The sequence below is a fragment of the Eubalaena glacialis genome, chromosome 1, assembly GCF_028564815.1.
Source record: "Eubalaena glacialis isolate mEubGla1 chromosome 1, mEubGla1.1.hap2.+ XY, whole genome shotgun sequence".
In the NCBI taxonomy this organism is placed as follows: Eukaryota; Metazoa; Chordata; class Mammalia; order Artiodactyla; family Balaenidae; genus Eubalaena; species Eubalaena glacialis.
In genome coordinates this window covers 31,778,214-31,800,197 of record NC_083716.1, presented here as the reverse complement: position 1 = coordinate 31,800,197, position 21,984 = coordinate 31,778,214, and the positions used below count along the sequence as shown (strand labels likewise).

Genomic DNA, 21,984 nt, shown 5'->3' with positions numbered 1-21,984 from the left:
GCCTAGTGGGGGACCCAGATCTACAGACAGGTGATAGGTGCTGGGCAAGCATTCTGCCCACTCAGGCCCCAGCAGAAAGGAGAGTCAAGGACAACAGACCACAGCAAAGTCCCCCAGCATGCAGCACCCCCAGGAAGCCATATACCTGTCTGCTTTCCTGATTTTTGCTTCTCTCTCTGTCTTCGGGTGATGCTATCTCTTAGCCGTTTAAGATTTTCCTGGAAAAAAATTTAGCTTATTTTAAAAATATACACCAGAATTATACCCTCTGGGCATTAGAGTTTCTTTCTGATTTTATGACATTTGCAAGATATATCACATTGCAATAACATTTCCAACGTGCAGATGAGGCTGGAGTGCATTTGCAATCGGCTCCCAGAGAAATCCAAGCCCTCTTAGAAGTTGTGCCTGAAGAGAAGACATCTTGTCCACAGCAAAGTATTTCCCCTCCTCTCTGGTTCTCAGCTCCTTCCCAGCCTTATAACCCACCACCCACTTTGCACGCCCCTTAGACAAGCCAGTCTCCTACTTGCTTACAAGCTCTCCACCTACATTCCTACCTCTGATACTGTGTTCTCACACATTCCCCTGACCCTGAGGGACATGGATTCGATGACTTTGTTCCAAGCCCGGGTCAAGGCCCACCTTCTAAGCGCCCCCTCCCGTATTGCTCCAGTCCTTACTGCTGCCCGTGCCATCTGCCACTGGGCTACACTGCCTTACCCTGTGTGTGTGTGTGTGTGCGCATGCGTGTGCGCACGTGGTCTCTTCAGAGGTACTGTGAGCTCTCGAAGGGCAAGAGACCAGGTCTCGGACCTTTCTGCAATCCTGTGGTCTGGTCTATCGCAGTCATTCAATAAATGTTGAACAGACATGTGAGGGTCAAGATTTGTTGCTATTTTGGTCAATAAACAACAATCAGCTTGAAGTTAAGTGTCTGAGCATTCTAGGGAAATGCCCCAGGGACCAACATCCAGACCATCTGGTTGGAGCAGAAGGTTCCCGTGAGGGAGCCACGGAGGCAGGACTGAAAGGTGGGTTGGGTTGTGACTGCAGCTGAGAGACTGAGCTTGGTCCAGGAAGCAGCAGGGAAACATGGGAAGTTGTGGGCTGGCCATAGCTTTAAGGTCTGGCAGAGAGGAAGGGGGAAGGAGTTGGAGGCAAGGAGACCCACCAGGAGACAATGTGATAGGGCAGAGGCAGGCGATACAGGCCAGCACGGGGATGTGGCAGAGGGAACGCAAAGAAAGGAGCAGAGGCAAGAGGAAGAACGTGACGGAGCAAGACCAAGCGAGACAAGCAGCTGGCTGGATGTGGGGGGTGTGGAAGACGAGCCCAAGAGAGGCTGATGCCTGAACTTCAGCGTCTGGAAGATAACAGTGCAGTGAACAGACACAGGGCGTCGGGAAAGGGCAGCAGCCTCGAGGGACGGTTTGCTGTTGGATGTGCTGCAGGTCTAGGGCGCTTCAGGGGACACGCTCAGCTGGTGGCTGGAAAGGTGTTACCAGAGACACAGATTCAAGAGTGTCGGTGGGCGGTGCCTGCTCACCGGAGGGGAAGTGAAGGAGACAGAGGGGTGGACAGAGGCGTGGAGGGAAAGCACGGTGGGGCAGCCCCGGGAATAGTCTTCACACCCTCCAGTCCTTGCATGGGGGGGTGCTCTGGAAGCACCAGGAGGCTGTCAGAGCATGGAGTACTCTCAGCATTTACTGTGTGTCAGGTGTGCTGAGGGCTTTATGAGGTTTACATGGTCTAGTCCTCTCCCTTCACATTTCAGAGATGGGAGAGTGGAGGTACAGAGAGGCCAAGGTCATCCAGCCTGAAGAGGCAGAATAAGGCTGAACTCAGGCTGCCTGGCTTTGGAGCCCTGGCTTCTCCTAACTACTGTGCCACGCGGCACCAACTTGGCAAGGAGAAAGAAAATCGGTGTTTGGCCAGGACCAGCCTGTTCCCCGCAGCCCTTCAGCCTCCCTGGGTCTCGTGGGTGACGAGGGCCCTGGGTTCCTGCATCCAGACCCCCAAAGGGAGGGGGGCAGGCTGGGAGAGCAGGTGACCCTGTTTAAGGGAGCGCTCAGAAGGTAGAAGGTGTAGTGCAGGGAGCACAGGCTCTGGAGTGAGAAAGGGCTCGTTTGAATCCTGACTCTGCCTCCTCACCTCTCTGGCCTCACTTTTCTGTAAAATGGGAGCAATGACACTTATTTCAACACAGGCTGTGAGGGGTAGAAGAGATTAGGTCCACTCAACGCTTAGCACAGTGCCTCAGATTGTTGTCAGAGATGGACAAATGCAGCTTTAGGACTCACGTCCCCACTTCTCACTGTGTGGAGTTACATATCCTCATGCTAATAGCAAGAGTCTCCCGACAGCCCAGCCCTCCAATCCCAGTCTCCTCTTGAGTGGTAGCCATTCAGAGGGGCATGGGCTAGCCAGATTTTTGCCTTTTGCCTTTCCCAGATTTTTGCCTTTGCATTTGCATACATGCCTACAGTTTGTGTGTGTATGTCTGTGTGTGGGGGGGGGGATGTGTATGCATGCGAGTGTGTTTTAACTTGAGTGGTTTTATGTCTGAGACTTGTTTTGTTCACCTAATCATAATTCTTGGGAGCTGTCCAAGTTCTCTTTGAGTTCTGAAGTATGATAGTTCTGTGGGAGTGTTGGCAGTAGGAGCAGAGAGAAGGCCTCTGAGAAAAAAGGTGGAAAGCAAAAGTATAGGGCCACACACAGAGGGAAGAGGCAGGCGCAGAACTGGGCCTTGCAGTTGAGTCTTGGTTCCTGATCTCTAGCCTCACAACAACAAGAAAAGCCATCCAGCTCTCAGCCAGGGAGCCATGTGGTTACAGACAACAGGTGACAAATACACATACGCACTGACACACCGTGACACCCAAACATGTTCTCAGGCCCAGTCACAGGTGTGCAGTTACAGCAATACACAAGACAGCCATGGACCCAGCCCTCCTCCACTGTCTAGCAGAGAAACAGACATAAAACAAAGTCCATCTGGAGCCAGTTACCTGCTGGAAACGAAAGGACTCAGACCGCTTCTTCTGGTTGAGCTGCCACTCTTTGAAGTGGAGCACGGCCTCATCCACGTTGACGATGCCCAGCTTCACCTGCTCCTGGAGGGTAATAAGCTGCCGCTGACCTGGAGTTTTCATCCCAGCAAATGGGTCATACATACTTGACTGAGGCCTGTCCCTCCAGGGTCTGACAGGTGGCTCTGGAAAGGATGGAGAAACTCAGCTTGACAGCGTCGCCGCTGGGGAGAGCTGACCGGATGAGTGGGGTTAATGAGGCTGGTCATGGGCTCAAGAGGATGTGTCTCAAAAGAACAGTTACGTGTGGAACCGAGAAAAGGGAGATATTACATGGAATCAGAGAGAGGGAAGCAACTAATAATTTCAAATCCTGTTACACTAAAGTAGACAAGGCCACACCATTTTAGGAAGTAAGGCATCCACGGAGTGAGTCAACATGAATTACTGAGAAGCCTTTAGACCAGCATTTCTCAACCTTGGCACTATCGACATTTTAAACTAGATAATTCTTTGTTGGTGTTGTGTAGCTGTCTTGTACACTGTAGGATGTTTAGCCTCATCCCTGGCTTCTGCCCACTCGATGGCAATAGCATCCCCTTCCTCAGTTGTGACAACAAAAAATGTCCCAGACGTTGCCAAATGTCCTCTGGCAGGTTGGGGAGTGGGGAGTGGAGGAGAAATCACCCCCAATTGAGAACCACTGATTTAGACTAAAATCCACTCCAGAAGAGAATATACAGGAAAGTCTAACTAGGCTGCTTCTCCCAGCACCTCTTCCAGCCCTCCCCATCCTCCCTGCCTCCAAGCAGCATGGGGCACAGTGATTGTGGACCTATGGGTATGAACTGCCTGAGGAGACTGGAGTGCTAATAGAATCATGACCCAGTCCAATATCACCAGGTAAAAATTAGGTTCTGGGTCCCAGCTGACTCTCCTTGGGTTGTTCGTGTGCCAACCTCTCCTCCGTATTAAAAATTTATAGTTCTCTGCTTTGGATATTCTACGGAAGTATGAAACCAACTCCTCTCTCTCCAGGCTCTGTGACTCCACTAAGTTCTGTGGGGAAAGAGCTACTTGAAGAGGTGATGGGGCCACTGGAGCATATGAAAACGACTTGACATTTCACTGCTCATTTCCTGTAGGGCTATATTTGATTCTAAATTTCTCCAGCAGGACCCCATGTGAGCATTGTGATTCAGGGATACGGTATGAAGGAAAAAGAGAGATGACTTCACCAGTGGGTATTGAAAAAGCTTCAAAGAAGCTAATGTATCATTCTTACCAACCATTTACTCATCTGGCTACACACACTCACATACCTTTCTCCCAGGTTTGCCCTCTTCCAAGCTGTCTTTAATTGTGTTGGGAGATGGAGTGTGGGGACAAAAAAAAAATGCAAAAGCCAATCAGTTCCAATCTCCTACCACCAAAGTCCTTAGGGAAGCTTTCAGACATTTAGATGGTGTGATAGTTCCTTTTCAGAAGAATCATCAATGGGATAATACTGAATGCCTCTGTTTAGCACAAGGAAACTAATCAAGAACAAAAGAATACTTATCTCCTCAAGCTTCCTTAAAAGGTCTTTGGAAAAAAAAGAAAAATGTCACCCAGCGGCAAGCAAAATGCCTCAAATAAAAGTTGAATTAAAGTATAGTTTAGCTAATACAGATAGGGTAGGTAAATAGCATGGTAGGGCTGCATCACTAGGTAAAGATTGGGTGCTGGGCTGCCCACTTTCATCCTGTTGGTATCAGTCTCAATGTTTAAATTGTACTTCAGTGTGCCGTTACAGACACTTTCTAGGGTATTAGTGTTGTTGGTATGATCAATTTGTACAGTGTTCTAAGGCACCCCAATCTCTTCTCCTCTCCCTTTACCATCAGTACAGCTCCACTTCAGGTATCTCTTGGACCTCTCTGTTTTTCAAGGATAAGGAGATGTTACACCTGGAAATCACTGAAACATGAACACTTCCACCACCCAGAAGTTCAGGTCATACAAAAGGAAGCTGAGGACATCTGCTTACCTTTCCTGATGCTCTCTGAGGTAACGTAGAAATTCTCAGGCCGCTCTTGACTTTTTTCTGCGAAAACTATGAGATAAAGAGTATTCTAAGTAAAGCCAAATAAGATCTCTTTCTAAAAGGCTTTATAATATTTTATACATTTACCAAAAAAATTACCAAAATCTTGTACAAAAAAATAATAATAATGGATCACAACTTGGACCACTGTATGCAGTTCTATAAACCAAAACTTTAGGAGGCAACCAATGAGCAGAAGCTATAGGGATTATGAAACGAAGACAGACCAAACCAACAAGGTCTCAAACCAGAAAGACAAAGCCAGTCAGAGGACATGATCAGCATTTATGAGATCATTAAAGAAAAGGGTAAGGTGAACAAGATTACCCTTTTCTGGATCCTTGAATACTGAAGTGAGCCGTGGAACACCTTGAAGTTTGAGAATAAAAGGAAGTGCCACTTCACATGTCAACAAGTGCCATAAGACAGAACTCAGAGCAGTGGAACAGGTAAAATATGTGCAAGGCTCCAAAGGGACTTAGATGAAGTCAGTCATGCACAAGGGACACATAAAGACTTGTAGGGAAAACTGGGAAATGACAAGCGTTCACTCAGTGGTAGGACTGCATAGTGATTAAGTCTCCCTGGGCTCTGCACATGACTCCCTGGGTTCAAATCCTGGCTCTGCCATTTATAAGCCATACAACCTAAGACAAGAGGCTTGACCTCTTCTTGCCTCAGTTTTCTGATATGTAGAATGAGGATAATAATTGTACCCTCCTCTTTGTGGGGATTACACGAGTTAATACATGGAAAGTGCTGAGAATAGTGCCTGGCACATGTAAGCACTCCATGTTAACTTTTATTATTCACATCTAAACCTTGAGATTGATGCCAATAAGACAGCAATACCTTGGCTTGCTAGTTAACACAAGGGACGTCTACTCAGTGCTTTACAGTTTATAAAATAGTTCCCCATGTATTATTTCATCTGACCCTTACAATAAGGCTCTGGCAAGTATTATTATGCATCATTGTATACATATAGTATTATGATACCCATTTTATAGATGAGGAAACTAAGGCTAAAGAGGGTGAAATGACTTACCCAATGTTCCATACTGTACAGCTGAAAAATGCAAGAGCTGAGACTTGAATCCAGGTGTCCTAGACTCCAAACCATTGCCCTTTTTGTCATCTCCTGCCCCTCTCCTTTCCTTTCCTCCTCACAGTTTCCTAGCAAGTCCATCAAGGCTCTTTAGGAACCACCTATGCCTCTCCCAGCTGAACTTCCCACAATGAGCCAGACCATCAACACCCTCTCCCCACCCCCTGCCATTTAGGCATTATCAATATATACTTGCAAGCTTCTTCATTTGGGTTCCCTTAGAAGCAGACCTGGGGGACTTCCCTGGTGGTGCAGTGGTTAAGAATCCGCCTGCCAGTGCAGGGGACATGGGTTTGATCCCTGGTCCGGGAAGATCCCACATGCCGCTGAGCAACTAAGCCTGTGCGCCACAGCTACTGAGCCTGTGCACTAGAACCCGCGAGCCACAACTACTGAGCCCATGTGCCACAATTACTGAAGCCCGCGTGCCTAGAGCCCATGCTCCGCAATGAGAAGCCTGCGCACTGCAACGAAGACCCAACGCAGCGAAAAATAAATAAGTAAATTAATTAATTAAAAAAAAAAAGAACTCTGGAAAAAATGTCTCTTAAAAAAAAAAAGAAGCAGACCTGGGGACAATGATCCAAGTACATGTAGACTATGTGAGAGGTGATGGAGGTAAGACAGGGAAGTGGATAAAGCAGTAAATGGTGGGTTATCCAGTAAGTCACCATGATGGGCAAGCTGGGGAGCTCTGAAAAGCAATGTAGAGCATGAACCCCAGAGTTCTCCCAGTAGAGGGGCAAGTAAGCTAGGGTACTCAGCCATCAACTCTACTCAGTCAGTGGTTGAGGGCTGCATCCAGGGGTGATAATCCCCCAACTCTTCCAGCCTGTCCTGCCAGAGAAAGCCATCAGGCTAAAAGACACAGGTCCTAACAGGCAGGGTCCATCCAGTGAGCACAAAAACATAAAGAGCTGGGGGGATGTAAGCAGGACACTGAGTGTCTGCTACACACGCCAAAGGAGATGCCATCCAAGGGATGGCAAACCCTGAGCACTGATGGCACTAGGCAATATATAATATCCCCCCACTGTATTTCTACCCAATTTAAGGTCGCCAGATTTAACAAACCAAAACCAAAACTGAAAAAAAGAGTGCAATATTTGGGACACACTTACACTAAAAAATTATTTGCTGTTTGTCTTAAATTCATACTTAACGAGGCATGCTGTACTTTATTTGACAAGCCCAGCCCAAGTGCCTGGGGCTCTGGTTGAGGGCTATCTTCCCCAGTTTATAATCTTTGCCATACCTTCCACAACCTGCTTATACTATTAAAAATGGAATGGAGGGACTTCCCTGGTGGCGCAGTGGTTAAGAATCCTCCTGCCAATGCAGGGGACACAGGTTCGAGCCCTGGTCCGGGAAGATCCCACATGCCGCGGAGCAACTAAGCCCGTGCGCCACAACTACTGAAGCCCGCGTGCCTAGAGCCCGTGCTCCGCAACGAGAGAAGCCACCGCAATGAGAAGCCCGCGCACCGCAATGAGTAGCTCCCACTCGCCGCAACTAGAGAAAGCCCGCGCACAGCAACAAAGACCCAACGCAGCCAAATATAAATAAATAAATAAGTAAATAAATTTATTTAAAAAAAAATGGAATGGATGTCAGGTGCACAGATCTGGCAATTCCTATACTCTTACAGTACTTGTAATCATATTAATAAAATCAAGTCCTGAAAGATAGTGAAACTGACAATGCTATCAGCATCTAACTAATGTCCCAGGGATCATTATGGGTCAAAACCCAATTATCACCAACTTTTATCAATGTACATAGGTACACAGCATAGCATTGTGGCTGAAAGCCAAGGTTGTGGAGTTAGACTCCTTGAGTTCAAATCCTGGCTCTGCTACTTGGTAATCAAGTGACCTCTGGAAGCCTCAAAAATGAGGGCTTACATTTTCCTCATCTGTAAAATGGGGATGATAATGGCCCTTACCTAATAGATTATTATGACATATTCCAAATAGAGCACTCTTGGTAGATTTCAATAAATGTTAACTATTAAAAATTAATAATAATAATAATGAGAGTTTCAGGAGATAAAAATTTACCAGGGATCTTGCCATTTGGAGTAGAGGACATCTTGTTTATCTCTGTCTTCACACTATGCATAAATTCCTCCGGGAAGGCCAGAACTGAATCTGACCACTGCCCCTAGTCTAGTTCCAGAATCTGCCCCAAGCTCTGACTCTGTCTCCTGGGGCTGGTTGGAGACCATTCAGAAGGGAATGGTCTTGAGCAATGGTTCAGGAGGTAGAGGATCCAGGGAATTCCTGCTGAGAGGCTCTGAAGACCCCACTGTGCATCATTCCCTGCTACACTTGCCTTTAGAAATGTATGGTTCATTGTCAGACAGCTGGTGAGTGCCAGAAGCACTGGCCTCTGGCCTGGGCACTGGGACAGGGGGCCTGTTGGTCAAGTCCACGGAAAAGGCCTCATCATCATCCACTGTGTGATAAACATCTTCTTCCTGACCAAGATGGTGTACCTCCCTCTCCAAACTGGACATTCTCACGCTGTTGCCTAGAAACAGAGAGAAAGGTGACTGAAAGCAATTGTCAAACCCTGGGACCCCCAAGTCATGCAGCCAGCTGCCCTGGGACCCAGCCCTGCACATCAGCAAGCTGGCTGCCTCCACATTAGGTAGGGTCTGGCAGCCAACCAGGCCGGGGGCCAGCCCCACCTACCTGCACACCCACAGTAGTAGGCCCTGCCACAACAGAAAGGCCCATGTAGCCCATGTAGGGGGCACCACTAGAGCATATAGCTCTGGTGACCAGAGAGGAGTGTGCTACTGGGCCCCACAGACATCTGCTACATAAGGCCACCACTCTAAGATTGGGAAACATCACCAAGCTACCTAATACACAAAAATTAAAAGAGAGAATTAGGCAAAATGAGGGACAGAGAAATATATTCTAAATGAAAGAACAAGAAAAACCCCAGAAGAAGAACTAAGCAAAGTGGAGATAAGCAATCTACTTGATAAAGAGTTCAAGATAATGATCATAAAGATGTTCAATGAACTTGGGAGAGGACTGGATGAACACAGTGAGAAGTTTAAGAAAGAGCTCGAAAATTTAAGGAACCAAACAGATCTGAAGGATACAATAACTGAAATTTTAAAATACACAAGAAGGAATTAATAGTAGATGAGATAATACAGAGGAACAGATCATTGAACTGGATGACAGAATAGTGGAAATCACTCAAGCTGAACAGAAAAAAAGAAAAATGAATTTAAAAAAATGAGGATAGTTTAGGAGATCTCTGAGACAACATCAAGCATACTAACTTTCCCATTATTGGGTCTCTGAAGGAGAAAAGAGAGCAAAAGGGGCAGAGAATGTATTTGAAGAAATAATAGATGAAAACTTCCCTAACCTGGGAAAGGAAACAGACATTCAGGTCCAGGAAGCACAGAGAGTTCCAAACAAGATCAACCCAAAAAGGTCCACACCAAGACACATTGTAATTAAAATGGCAAAAATTAAAGATAAAGGGAGAATATTAAAAGCAGCAAGGGAGGGCTTCCCTGGTGGTGCAGTGGTTAAGAATCCGCCTGCCAATGCAGGGGACATGGGTTCGAGCCCTGGTCCGGGAAGATCCCACATGCCGTGGAGCAACTAAGCCCGTGAGCCACAACTACTGAGCCTGCGCTCTAGAGTCCGCGAGCCACAACTACTGAGCCCGCGAGCCACAACTACTGAAGCCCGCACGCCTATAGCCTGTGCTCCGCAACAAGAGAAGCCACCACAATGAGAAGCCCGCACACCTCAACGAAGAGTAGCCCCCACTCACCACAACTAGAGAAAGCCCGCCTGCAGCAACAAAGACCCAATTCAGCCAAAGAAAAATAAATAAAATAAATTAAAAAAAAAAAAAAAAAGCAGCAAGGGAAAGGCAACTAGTTACGTATAAGGGAACTCCCATAAGAATACCAGCTACTTGTGAGCAGAAATTTTGCAGGCCAGAAGGGAGTGATATCATATTTAACGTGATAAAAATAAGCTTACAACCATGAATACTCTACCCAGAAAGGATATCATTTGATTTGAAGGAGAGATAAAGAGTTTTACAGACAAACAAAAGCTAAAAGAATTCAGCACCATTAAGCTGGCTTTACAGAAAGTGTTAAAGGGACTTCTCTAAGCAGAAAAGAAAATACCACAACTAGAAATATGAAAATTAAAAAAAGAAAAATCTCATTGATAAAGGCAAATATACAGTAAATATACAGATCAACCACTTATAAAGCTAGTAAGAAGGTTAAAAGACAAAAGTATTAAAATCATCTATATCCACAATAAGTAGCTGAGGGATACACAAAACAGAAAGATGTGAAATATGAAATCAAAGACATTAAACATGGAGGCAGGTAAAAATTCAGGGTTGTGAGACTTCCCTGGTGGCGCAGTGGTTAAGAATCTGCCTGCCAGTGCAGGGATAAGGGTTCGAGCCCTGGTCCGGGAGGATCCCACATGCCGCGGAGCAACTAAGCCCGTGTGCCACAACTACTGAGCCTGCGAGCCACAACTACTGAAGCCTGCACACCTAGAGCCCATGCTCTGCAACAAGAGAGGCCACCGCAATGAGAAGACCGTGCATCACAACGAAGAGTAGCCCCTGCTCACCGCAACTAGAGAAAGCCCGCGCACAGCAACGAAGACCCAACGCAGCCAAAGATAAATAAATAAAATAAATTAAAAAAAAAAAAAAGAATCCGGCTGCCAATGCAGGGGACATGGGTTTGAGCCCTGGTCTGGGAAGATCCCACATACCACAGAGCAACCAAGCCCACGAGCCACAACTACTGAGCCCACGTGCCACAACTACTGAAGCCCATGTGCCTAGAGCCCCTGTTCCGCAGCAAGACAAGCCACAGCAATGAGAAGCCTGTTCACCGCAATGAAGAGTAGCCCCCACTCACCACAACTAGAGAAAGCCCGCATGCGGCAACGAAAACCCAACACAGCCAAAAATAAATAAAATAAAACATAAATAAATTTTTTTAAAAAAGAAATAAAAGGAATCCAAATCAGAAAGGAAAGAGAAAACGGTCACTGTTTGCAGATAACATGATACTGTATATAGGAAATCCTAAAGATGTCATCAAAAAACTACTAGAACTAGTGGCGCTTCCCTGGTGGCGTGGTGGTTGAGAATCTGCCTGCCAATGCAGGGGACACGGGTTCGATCCCTGGTCCAGGAATATCCCACATGCCGCGGAGCAACTAAGCCCGTGAGCCACAACTACTGAGCCTGTGCTCTAGAGCCCGTGAGCCAAAACTACTGAGCCCACGTGCCGCAACTACTGAAGCCCACGTGCCTAGAGCCCGTGCTCCACAACAAGAGAAGCCACCACAATGAGAAGCCCACGCACTGCAACGAAGAGTAGCCCCCGCTCACCGCTACTAGAGAAAGCCTGCGCACAGCAACGAAGACCCAACACAGCCAAAAAAAAAAAACTGTTAGAACTAGTAAATGAATTCAGTTAAGTTGCAGAATACAAAATTAATATACAGAAATCTGTTGTGTTCACTAATAATAAACTATAAGAAACAGAAATTAAGAAAACAATCCCAATTACAATTGCATCAAAAAGAATAATATACCTAGGAATAAATCTAACCAAAGAGGTAAAAGACCTGTACTCTGAACATTATAAGACATTTATGAAAGAAACTGAAGACAACACAAATAAATGGAAAGATATACCACATTCATGCATTGGAAGAATTAATATTGTTAAAATTACCATACTACCCAAGGCAAACTATGGATTCAATGCAATCTCTATCAAAATACCAATGGCATTTTTCACAGAACTAGGACAAATAATTCTAAAATGTGTACGGAAACACAAAAGACCCCAAATAGCCAAAGCAATCTTGAGAAAGAAGAACAAAGCTGAAAGTATCATACTCCCCGATTTCAAACTATACTATAAAGCTATAGTAATCAAAACAGTATAGTATTGGCATAAAAATGGACTACTGTAGGTCAATGAAACAAATAGAAAGCCCAGAAATAAACTCATGCTTATATGATCAATTAATTTATGACAAAGGAGCCAAGAATACATGGGGGGCAAAGACAATCTCTTCATAAATAGTGGGAGAACTGGACAACATATATATAATCACTCTCCAATACAGCCTTGACTTAATAATACCTGAGTATGTTCCCCTATGTTCTCCTCCTTCACCAGAAAGTAAAGTCTCTTGAGGGTATTGATTATGTCTTATTTTCCTTTGTGTCCCCTAGCCCAACAACTAAAATAGTGCTTTGCTCATAGTAGGTACTCATTAAATTTTGGTCAAATAAAAATAAACAAGTGTATTTAAAAAGAGATTTTGCTAAAGGCAACTTGTTTACCCAAAGCAGTGGCTCCAGTGGTGGGAACTTCTGGCTTACTTGTAATAGGCTGATGGGGGAGCTCATGGGAATAGAGTGCCTTCAAGCACACCATGTGCCATGTACATGGCAGCCCATTCCTTGAGTGGAGCAACCCTCATAGCGAGCCAGGCAATATCTTACATTTATTTCTCTTTCCCTCTTTTTGCTTCCCTGCTCACTGCTGCAATTTACCTTCTAAAAACTTGCGGATCATAGAATCCTTAGTGGTCCGAGAGAAACCATCTCCAGGGATTGGATTAGATGTACTGGCCTGAAGCATTTCAACATCTAGAAGGGAAAGGAGACTAAGAGTTTATATGTTGTTCTTCCACACAGGCAAGGACATTTTATAAGTGGATATACAAGGTTTGACAAATCAAGAGATTCAAGAATTCATTAAACCATCCATCTACCCATCCATCCATCTAATCACCCATGCATCCATAGGTCCATGCATGCATCCATACATCCAATTATCTACCTACTCAATAAGGACACTCAGTAAATATGGGGTATAAAGGAGAGCAACATTTACAACCTTCAGGCCCTTTCCTAGACCACAGGACTCAAAAGTTATAGATATGCTCATTTGTGTTTGAAAGAATTAGCTTAATTTTTAAATATATAACTGTAGTCTTTATAACAGCAAAAAAAAAAAAAACGACAACAAATAATTGGAGGCAGAAACAACAAAGAATAGATAAATCGTAATTTATTTAAACAATGAACCATTTTCAACAGTTAAAAAGAATGTATGGGAGCCACTCTATCAACATAGTACCATCTCAAAAACATAACAACCAGAACTCTATTTTTAGGTCATTCATGCAATTGGTCATTTATAAGGAAGAAGCACATAGACCTTTGGTTTTTCACTGTTAAGCATAAACCCATGGGGACCAAAACTGTGTGTGAAAACTATTCAATTGACACAGCAGATTCTACTAAAACCTTAGTAACCAACATTACTTTACGTTACTTTATGACTCTGAAGTATGCATTTTGGGAGCAAAATTTCAGCCTTGTGTTAAAAGTAGAACTTTGATAATATCAAGAGGTTGCGTTCAGTAAGGCATATCACACAGTTACTGGGGACTTGTTTGCTTAAGCAAAATATGTAGTTTGAAGTTGAATAGTATACTTTGAGAAAAAAAATCATTTGAATTTAATCAGTACACACAGATATACTGTTCCTACTACTTTGATCTTTGGGGACCAGTTAAATACAGTCTGGTGAATTTGTATGAAATATTTATATTTATATCACATTTTCCAAGAATATTAATTGAAAAGAGGTCATGGTCATAAAGTTATGTTAAGGATAATGAACTTCACGTGACACAATCCTAGTTTTGAAACAGAATATCTGTATGTTCATAGAAAAAAAGCCTGGAAAGAAATACATCAAAATGTATATAGTGGCTATTTCTGAAGTAGTATGGATAGGTCATGGACATTTCAGACCATGGATATTTTATTTTCTATTTTACACTTTTCATTGTCTTCCAAATTATCCATAGTGGCTTCTGTTGCATTCATATATGAGAAAAACCCTATCAGCACTTTTTTAAAAGGCCTAGGTAATTATGAGCAAGTATGTACAATTAGATTCCCAAAGCAAAAATAATTTCAGGTTATTAAAAAAAATTATGGCTCACCTGTCAATTACCAGATTACTGATTTTTTAATTATAAAACATACTGATTTTTATTTTTTATTTTTTTTAATTTATTTATTTCTTTATGTATTTATTTTTGGCTGCATTGGGTCTTCCTTGCTGCACGCGGGCTTTCTCTGAGTTGCGGCGAGCAGGGGCTACTCTTCGTTGCGGTGCGCAGGCTTCTCATTGCGGTGGCTTCTCTTGTTGCAGAGCACGGGCTCTAGGCGCACGGGCTTCAGTAGTTGTGGCACGCGGGCTTCAGTAGTTGTGGCTTGTGGGCTCTAAAGTGCAGGGTCAGTAGTTGTGGCGCACAGGCTTAGCTGTTCCGCAGCATGTGGGATCTTCCTGGACCAGGGCTCAAACCTGTGTCCCCTGCATTGGCAGGTGGATTTGTTTTTTTTTTTTTTAAAAGGAACTCCTTTATTTATTTATTTATTTATTTATTTTTATTATTATTTTTTTTTTGGCTGTGTTGGGTCTTCGTTTCTGTGCGAGGGCTTTCTCCAGTTGCGGCAAGCAGGGGCCACTCTTCATCGCGGTGCGCAGGCCTCTCACTATCGCGGCCTCTCTTCTTGCGGAGCACAGGCTCCAGATGCGCAGGCTCAGTAGTTGTGGCTCACGGGCCCAGTTGCTCCGCGGCATGTGGTATCCTCCCAGACCAGGGCTCGAACCCGTGTCCCCTGCATTGGCAGGCAGATTCTCAACCACTGCGCCACCAGGGAAGCCCTGGCAGCTGGATTCTTAACCACTGTGCCACCAGGGAAGTCCATACTGATTTTGAAACTTTCCAGTGACCAGATATTACATTATTACATAGCATAGCTCTTACCCGACCTTGTTTCAAACTTTGACAATCTTTTGATAATCTAAATATAAATTTTGTGACCATAAAACAAAACAAAACACAATGTTGAGTGAAAAAGTTGCAGACTGGTGTTTGCAGTATATAAAGTATTTTATATAAAGTAGTTTTCAGTATATAAAGTAGTTTATATAAAGTTTTAAGGCCTATAAAATGATACTACATGTAGTTTATGAATTCATAAATATCTAGTAAACATATGAAAACATGCTGAAATGCTGGAAAGGATAAATGTTGAGTTCATGGTAGTGGTTACCTCTGGGAGGGAGGGAGGACAATCAGGTTCCAGAGGGGGTTCATAGGGGGCTATAATACGTAATTTTTTAAAAAAAGATCTGAGACAAAAGAAAAAAAAATACATATTCTTGATGAATCAGAATCTTCAAGAAATACAACATTTTTGAAAATTAATATGCTACCTTTTGCCCCCAAAAGGGGAAAATAAGATTCTATTTTTGTATTTTCTTGTATATGCAAAAAAGAAACTCTGGAAGGAGATATAAGAAATTAAGATCAATGGTTTCCTGGGAACTAGAAAGGTGACAGACAAGGACTGGAGAAAGGTTTTTTTCACTGTTCATCTTTTTATATTCTAGTTTTTTTATCCTATTGAAAAAATAAAGGAAAGAAATGCAGAGCTCTGATCATGTTTTTGTTACCTTAAATATTATCCAAAAAAAGGGAAGATAAACCAATTCCCTTTTTCTACCTTTTCAGTTTAATGTTTCTTGAAATACGTGCAGTGGAGACATTACATTTAATATAATGTACCTTGATACCCTCTGGTCCAAAGCCCTGTGATTCCAAATGAGTAAACTGTTAATTCAGTGAACTTCTCTTGTCAACACTGAATTCTATAAAGTAAACTGTAGAGAGATTAGGGTGACTGTACTGATCCTGAAACATACCTAGAAGTGTTTTAATTTTAAAAATAAATTTCTGGGACTCCCCTGGTGGTCCAGTGGTAAGACTCTGAGCTCCCAATGCAGAGGGCCCAGGTTCGATCCCTGGTCAGGGAACTAGATCCCACATGCATGCCGCAACTAAGAAGTCCACATGCTGCAACTAAAGATCCCACATGCTGCAACTAAGACCCGGCACAGCCAAAATAAATAAATAAATAAATATTTTAAAAAAATTTCTAAGAACTCACAATTCATTCCTTAAAAATTCAAGACCAGAAAAATGTCACTTATTTGAGATTTCTATTTAAATTGCTTAATTGTGGTTTCATGGAACATGTTTCTCACGGAGTTAGAAAATTGGGAAGAAAGACATCCTACAGGTGTGCCTTGCTGGGAGCAGGACCCTCCTCTACCCTCCTGACTCCTACCCCTACAATCCCTCACCCCTTAGCTGCCTGACCCTGACCCAGCCAACTTTTGAGACTCTTCATTCACACAACAATAAAACACAGAGGAAAAGACCCTGAAGGAAAGACTTGCTTGCATCAGACACCCCTAGAGATGAGGGGAGGGAGAAGTTTTGTGGGCCTATCGTTGGGCTCTGTCATGCCCAGTGCTGCATCCTCCAGGAAACCACAGCCCCCTCAGGCTCCAGCATCTCTAAGAACCTGGTGAGGGCAAAGCAGCATCAGGACAGTTTCAATCACCAATAAACAGATCTCCCAGGCTGGCAACACCAGAGCGCAAACCTCACACACACAATCGGCCACCCCCACTGACAGTGGTAAAAGAGACACACACGGCCTAGCTATTTCACTAACAAAGTTCAGTTTGAGACAACTGATTTCCACATCTGAGATGTAGCTGCAAAATTGAAGGAGCTACAAAGAGTGTTGGAAAAACAAAACGTAGAAGAAAAATGGAAACAGCAAGAGCAGCCCTGGCTGGACCTGGCACGCTTCTATAATAAGGATGCGGGCTTCTGTCCCTGGTACTATGACCCTATCATAATGTGCTGAATTTTATGTGGGTTAAAGAAAGAATTTTAAAAAGAAAAGAGAGACAAAAGAATGAGCACCAGTAATGACATGTCAATATCACGATCCTTTGCTACAATGCACTGAGGAGGATGCAACGTCATTGCTATGGCATTCTTGCCCCAAATTTATAACCTCAGTCCAATCACAGAAAGCATCTGACAAACCCAAACTAAAGGGCATGTTACAAAATAACTGATTGGTGTTCTTCCAAAGTGTCAAGATGAGGAAAGACTGAGGAACTGTTACCCATTGGAGGAGACTAAGGAGAATAACAGCATGCACTGCAGGATCCTATCTAGGATCAGCATCTAGTCCTACCTACGAACAGAAAAAGAACATCAGGGGGAAAACCAGTGAAATTTTGAACAAGGTCTGGAGGTTAGTTAGTGGAATTGCACCAATGTTAATTTCTCGGCTTTAGTAACTGTACTCTGGTTATGTTAAGATGTTAATACTAGGGAAATCTGGGTGAAAGGTATACAGGAAGGGTAGCATTTTTGCAACTTTTCTCTAAATCTAAAAGTATTTCAAAATAAAAAGTTTTTTTTTTTAAAGAAGAAGAACAGGTAGGAGGGAAAGAGATGAGAAAAGGAGAGGAAGAAATGCAACAGCAAAACTAAAGAAGCATAAGCCCCGGGAATGACCTACGCTGACCCTTTCCTGTCCACCTACACTATCAAGTCACCTTCCAGGGACTCCTGTGAGCCATGCACCTCTGGGTACGATGAACAAGGCAGGGCTAAATGAGCCACCTGTGACAAACAGATCTTTTTACTCTACGGTCACGCCTTCACTGGTGGTTAAGAGCATGATTTTGGAAGGAGAAAAACTAGGATCTGCTAAAGATCAGTCCTGAGACATTAGTAGAATTATTTCTCCTCCTTGAGGCACCCTAGAAGGATGGTGAGAGGTTTGGGCACTATGGTCAGAATGCATAGGTTCTAATTTTGACTCTTCCACTTCTGACTGTAGGACTACAACACCCACCTGTCCAACTGACTTTTAGATCCAACTTTTTGGATCCAGCTGATCATTTGGACTCACAAGATGACCGTGGGCCATGCTGGTGCCAGTCTACTCAGAAGGATGGAGGATACAGACCAGCAGGACAGTGCCAAGCGGCCTTCCTCATCTAGGGCAGTCTTTACACCAGTCCAGCAACTCTCAAGCAAGGAGACAAGATCCATAATCAGGCAGGTGGAGAAGCTGCCATGGTGTCTCAAAGGAGCAGCATTTCTCAACTCCGGAGTTTATTAGCAACTTCTGAGGCATTAGCTTCCAGGGTCCCCATAAGAGGCATCCAGAGATATTGCCCTCAGGGAAGCCCGAAGTATGGTGTCCTTTCAGGTATTTATAGTTTACATACAACTCCTCCCAGTTCCAGATGCAATTTACCACCAATTAGGGGTCATTCTTATCATAGGCAATGTTGCCTAGAGACATAATTGACATATGGCTCTTATCAGGTTACCAGGGTAACAGAGTGGAAGTCAACAAAGGTCAAATTCTCTGGCAGAAAGGGAAATGAGAGCTGTTACATTAACTCTTTGCCCACAATTATCTTGGGCCAAGTTGTTTACATCCTCTCAGGTTCTGTTTTCCTGTCTGTAAAATGGTGATAATAATAGTACATATATCATAGGTTTGTCATGAGTATTAAATGAGCAGCACAGTGCTTAGCACACAGGAAGTGCTAAATGAACGTTAGCTGCTATTATTACTGTTATCATTATTATTAAATTCTACACCCACGCTAATGTCCTAAGTAGAGAACAATTTTAAAAAGAGGACTCAATTTATACTTTTTAATAGTAATTTTATTTGTTTGAAGTCAAGTCTCCTCCTTCAGAGTAATAAATGCTTATGGGTTAATTCTAACATCTGAATATCCACACATATTTTCAAATTACCTTTCCTAGTAAAGAATTATACCCAATCAATATTTTTATATTGAATATACTTAAAGCATGGGGGCATCGTAAGATAACAGATGATAATTCTTCACCATGGAATTATGTGTGGAAACCTGACTCACAAACAAGGCTTGCCAGGCATTGTCTTGATCATGGCTCCTGAACACCAAGTCCAGGCTGGACAGAGCTGGAGGCTTCTTTCCTCCTTGGCCAAGGCTCTGCCGCTGCAGTCCAGACCTGACTTGGAGGTCCCATGCCCATTACCTTGCGCTTTCCTGAGGCTTATCACATTTTTTATTAGAGGGCTCAGCAATGAGCACCAAGGGGAAATTTTAGCAGCTCTACAATCCCTTCTGGCCCCACCCCATACTGCCAGGATCACAGGTAGAGGCTGATCTTAAGGTCAGAGCCTAAAGCCAGAGGATCTGAGGCTTGGCTGGAAGAGCATGATGGAGGCAGGGACACAGGGAGGAGGAGGATGGTCTGCAGACACATGAGAAGGCCTGGAAGTCAGCCGTAAAGGCCCTGACAAGGGCTGGAGCCAAGTGAATGGTCTGTATTCGGGCGACAAACATAATTCAGAGAAAGGCAGCAGTCAAGGCCAGGCAAGCAATAGAGGTCCAGGACACCGGCCGATAATGTCTGTAAAATGGTGATAATAATAGTACGTATCTCATAGGTTTGTCATGAGTATTAAGTGAGAAGCACAGTGCCTAGCACACAGGAAATGCTAAATGACTGTTAGCTGCTATTATTACTATTATTACCATTATCTTTATTATTAAAGCAGGTCAAGATCACAATCAGAAGTGGTGATCACCAGCGTGGACTTTGATAACCTGGAGACCTGGGTTCAAGCCCTGGCTCTGATTCTTAGTAGCTCTGTGTCCTTGGACAAGTTACTTGACATCACTAAGCTTTCATATCTCCATCTGTAAAGTGGGTATGGATAACAGTACCTACCTCAAAGGAAGACTGTATGAACCAATTGAGACGATGCTTATAAAATGTTTAGCAACAGTACTAGGCACTAAATATTAATGGTTATCATTATATTGAGGCAACCTAGACAGTTTATTAGCTTTCTATTGTTGCTGTAACAAATTACCACAAACTTAGTGACTTAAAACAACATCCAGTTCTGTAGTTCAGAGGTCTGAAATGGGTCTCACTGGGCTAAATCAAGGCTTTGGCAGGACTGCATTCCTTTCTGGGAGATCTAGGGAAGGTTCGGTCTTCTTGCCCTTTCCAGCTTCTAGAGGCCCTGCACTCCTTGGCACGAGGCCTTCTTCTTCCATCTTCAAAGCCAGTAATGTTGGGCAGAAAGCTCAGCTGAATTGAGTCCTTCTCATGGTGCCATCTCTGGTCTAACCTGATTCCTTCTTTTATGTTTTTTTTTTGGCCACGACCAGGGCCAGGGATTGAACCCAGGCCACTGCAGTGAAAGTGCTGAGTCCTAACCAGTGGATCGCCAGGAAATTCCCATCTTTCTTCTACTTTTAAGGACCCTTGTGATTATACTGTGCCCACCCTGATAATCCAGGATATTCCCATTATTTTAAGGCCAGCTGATTAGCAACCTTAATTCCATCTGCAACTTTCATTCCCCTTTGCTATGTAATCTAGCATATTCATAGGTTCAGGGGCATTATTCTGCCTACCACAGGTAAGACCAAATGTGAGCACAGTCAACCTGTCGTGAACTTCCTTCCCATGTGGGACTGGCGAGGGGAGTGGGCACAGGGACCAGGGTGCACTCAAGCAAGTCCATCATGTCATGTCCACATATGGACTCAGTAGCCCTGGCCTGATGTGGGCACAGGCCTCTATTGAGTCTCTGGAGGTGCACTGCCTTAAATGAAGAAAAATACTTTTCTTTCCATTTATATTTTAAATAAAATGATTATTTTTATACTGAGTTCAACGTAAGTATCTTTGAATTAGACCAGGAACAGTGGATACACACATTGGCCTCCATGTCCCTATTGTGTACTCAAGGCAAACATCCCTATTCAATCATAGCACTCTTTGTGGCCTCAGAATCCTTCTCAACACAGCTCCCCAGGCACTCAACACCAGCTAACTGACACTGGCACATGAAATTACTTTTAAAACACTATTTGCCATAGCTATATTAGGCAGTAAGTCCTAGTAGTAGCAGATACTACTTTTGTAATAATAAAGAAGAGAAAAGAAAAAGTACCTGGTGGTTTGGAGTTAATGAGAGATAAAACCCTCAAACTGTAAATTTGACGACCCATGTGTACATACAACTCAGGCACACAGTAACACATGAGCGACTGAAATAGAAAATTCTGGAGGTGAAGGGAGTCCATTTCCAGACAAAGGACATTTTGAAAAGGAAAGCACAGCAACAGATCCCTGCGTCCCTGGATGCTCAGGGTTTGTACTTCAGATTCTAAGCGTTTAACCTTCACCACTTAGGTAAAAATAAACTGAAATGTGCTGAAACCTGCTGGTCTAAGGAAAAAGTGCAAAGTTCTTTCATTTCATTGGGAGAAAAACCCAAAACAATGACAAGGAAGCTCTGGGGCCACAGTCTCCTTCTGGGAAAAGCCAGCTGCAGTGTTACACTGTACTTTTTCAAGGGAGTCAATCCCAAAGAAACCATTCCTGGGAAGAAAGAAGCTTGAACAGATGAAGAGAAGACAGGCAGGCAAGCAATTAAGGAATGAGTCAAGAGCAATAACGAATTTTCAAAGAAGCTCATGTGATACTCCTCTTGGGACATAAATCTAGATCACTCGGCTGCAGCGGAAACTCCATCCAGATTATGTGTTGTTAATTTAACAGAAAACCTAATCTGAGTATGTAATACAGTAAAATGTCAGATACTGAGAGACTATTCTTCTGGAAAGGCTCTCAAACCCTGAAAGCAGGCCAAAAGAATTTTTTTTCAGCAAGTGCTTTTGTGGCCAGAAAAGAGGCTTAGAACAAGGATCAGCA

General features: G+C 43.7%; 1 protein-coding gene across 1 annotated transcript in view; it reads right to left on the bottom strand.

Moving 5' to 3' along the window:
• Nucleotides 1-21,984, bottom strand: part of PIK3AP1 (phosphoinositide-3-kinase adaptor protein 1) — a 109,250-nt gene that overhangs the window by 19,645 nt on the left and 67,621 nt on the right. The window contains exons 9-13 of the mRNA XM_061194821.1: nt 12,830-12,925; nt 8,564-8,761; nt 5,065-5,130; nt 3,015-3,220; nt 146-218 (exon numbers count right to left, since the gene is read on the bottom strand). Coding sequence (XP_061050804.1) covers nt 146-218; nt 3,015-3,220; nt 5,065-5,130; nt 8,564-8,761; nt 12,830-12,925 — 639 coding nt within the window. The remainder of the gene's footprint in view (nt 1-145; nt 219-3,014; nt 3,221-5,064; nt 5,131-8,563; nt 8,762-12,829; nt 12,926-21,984) is intronic.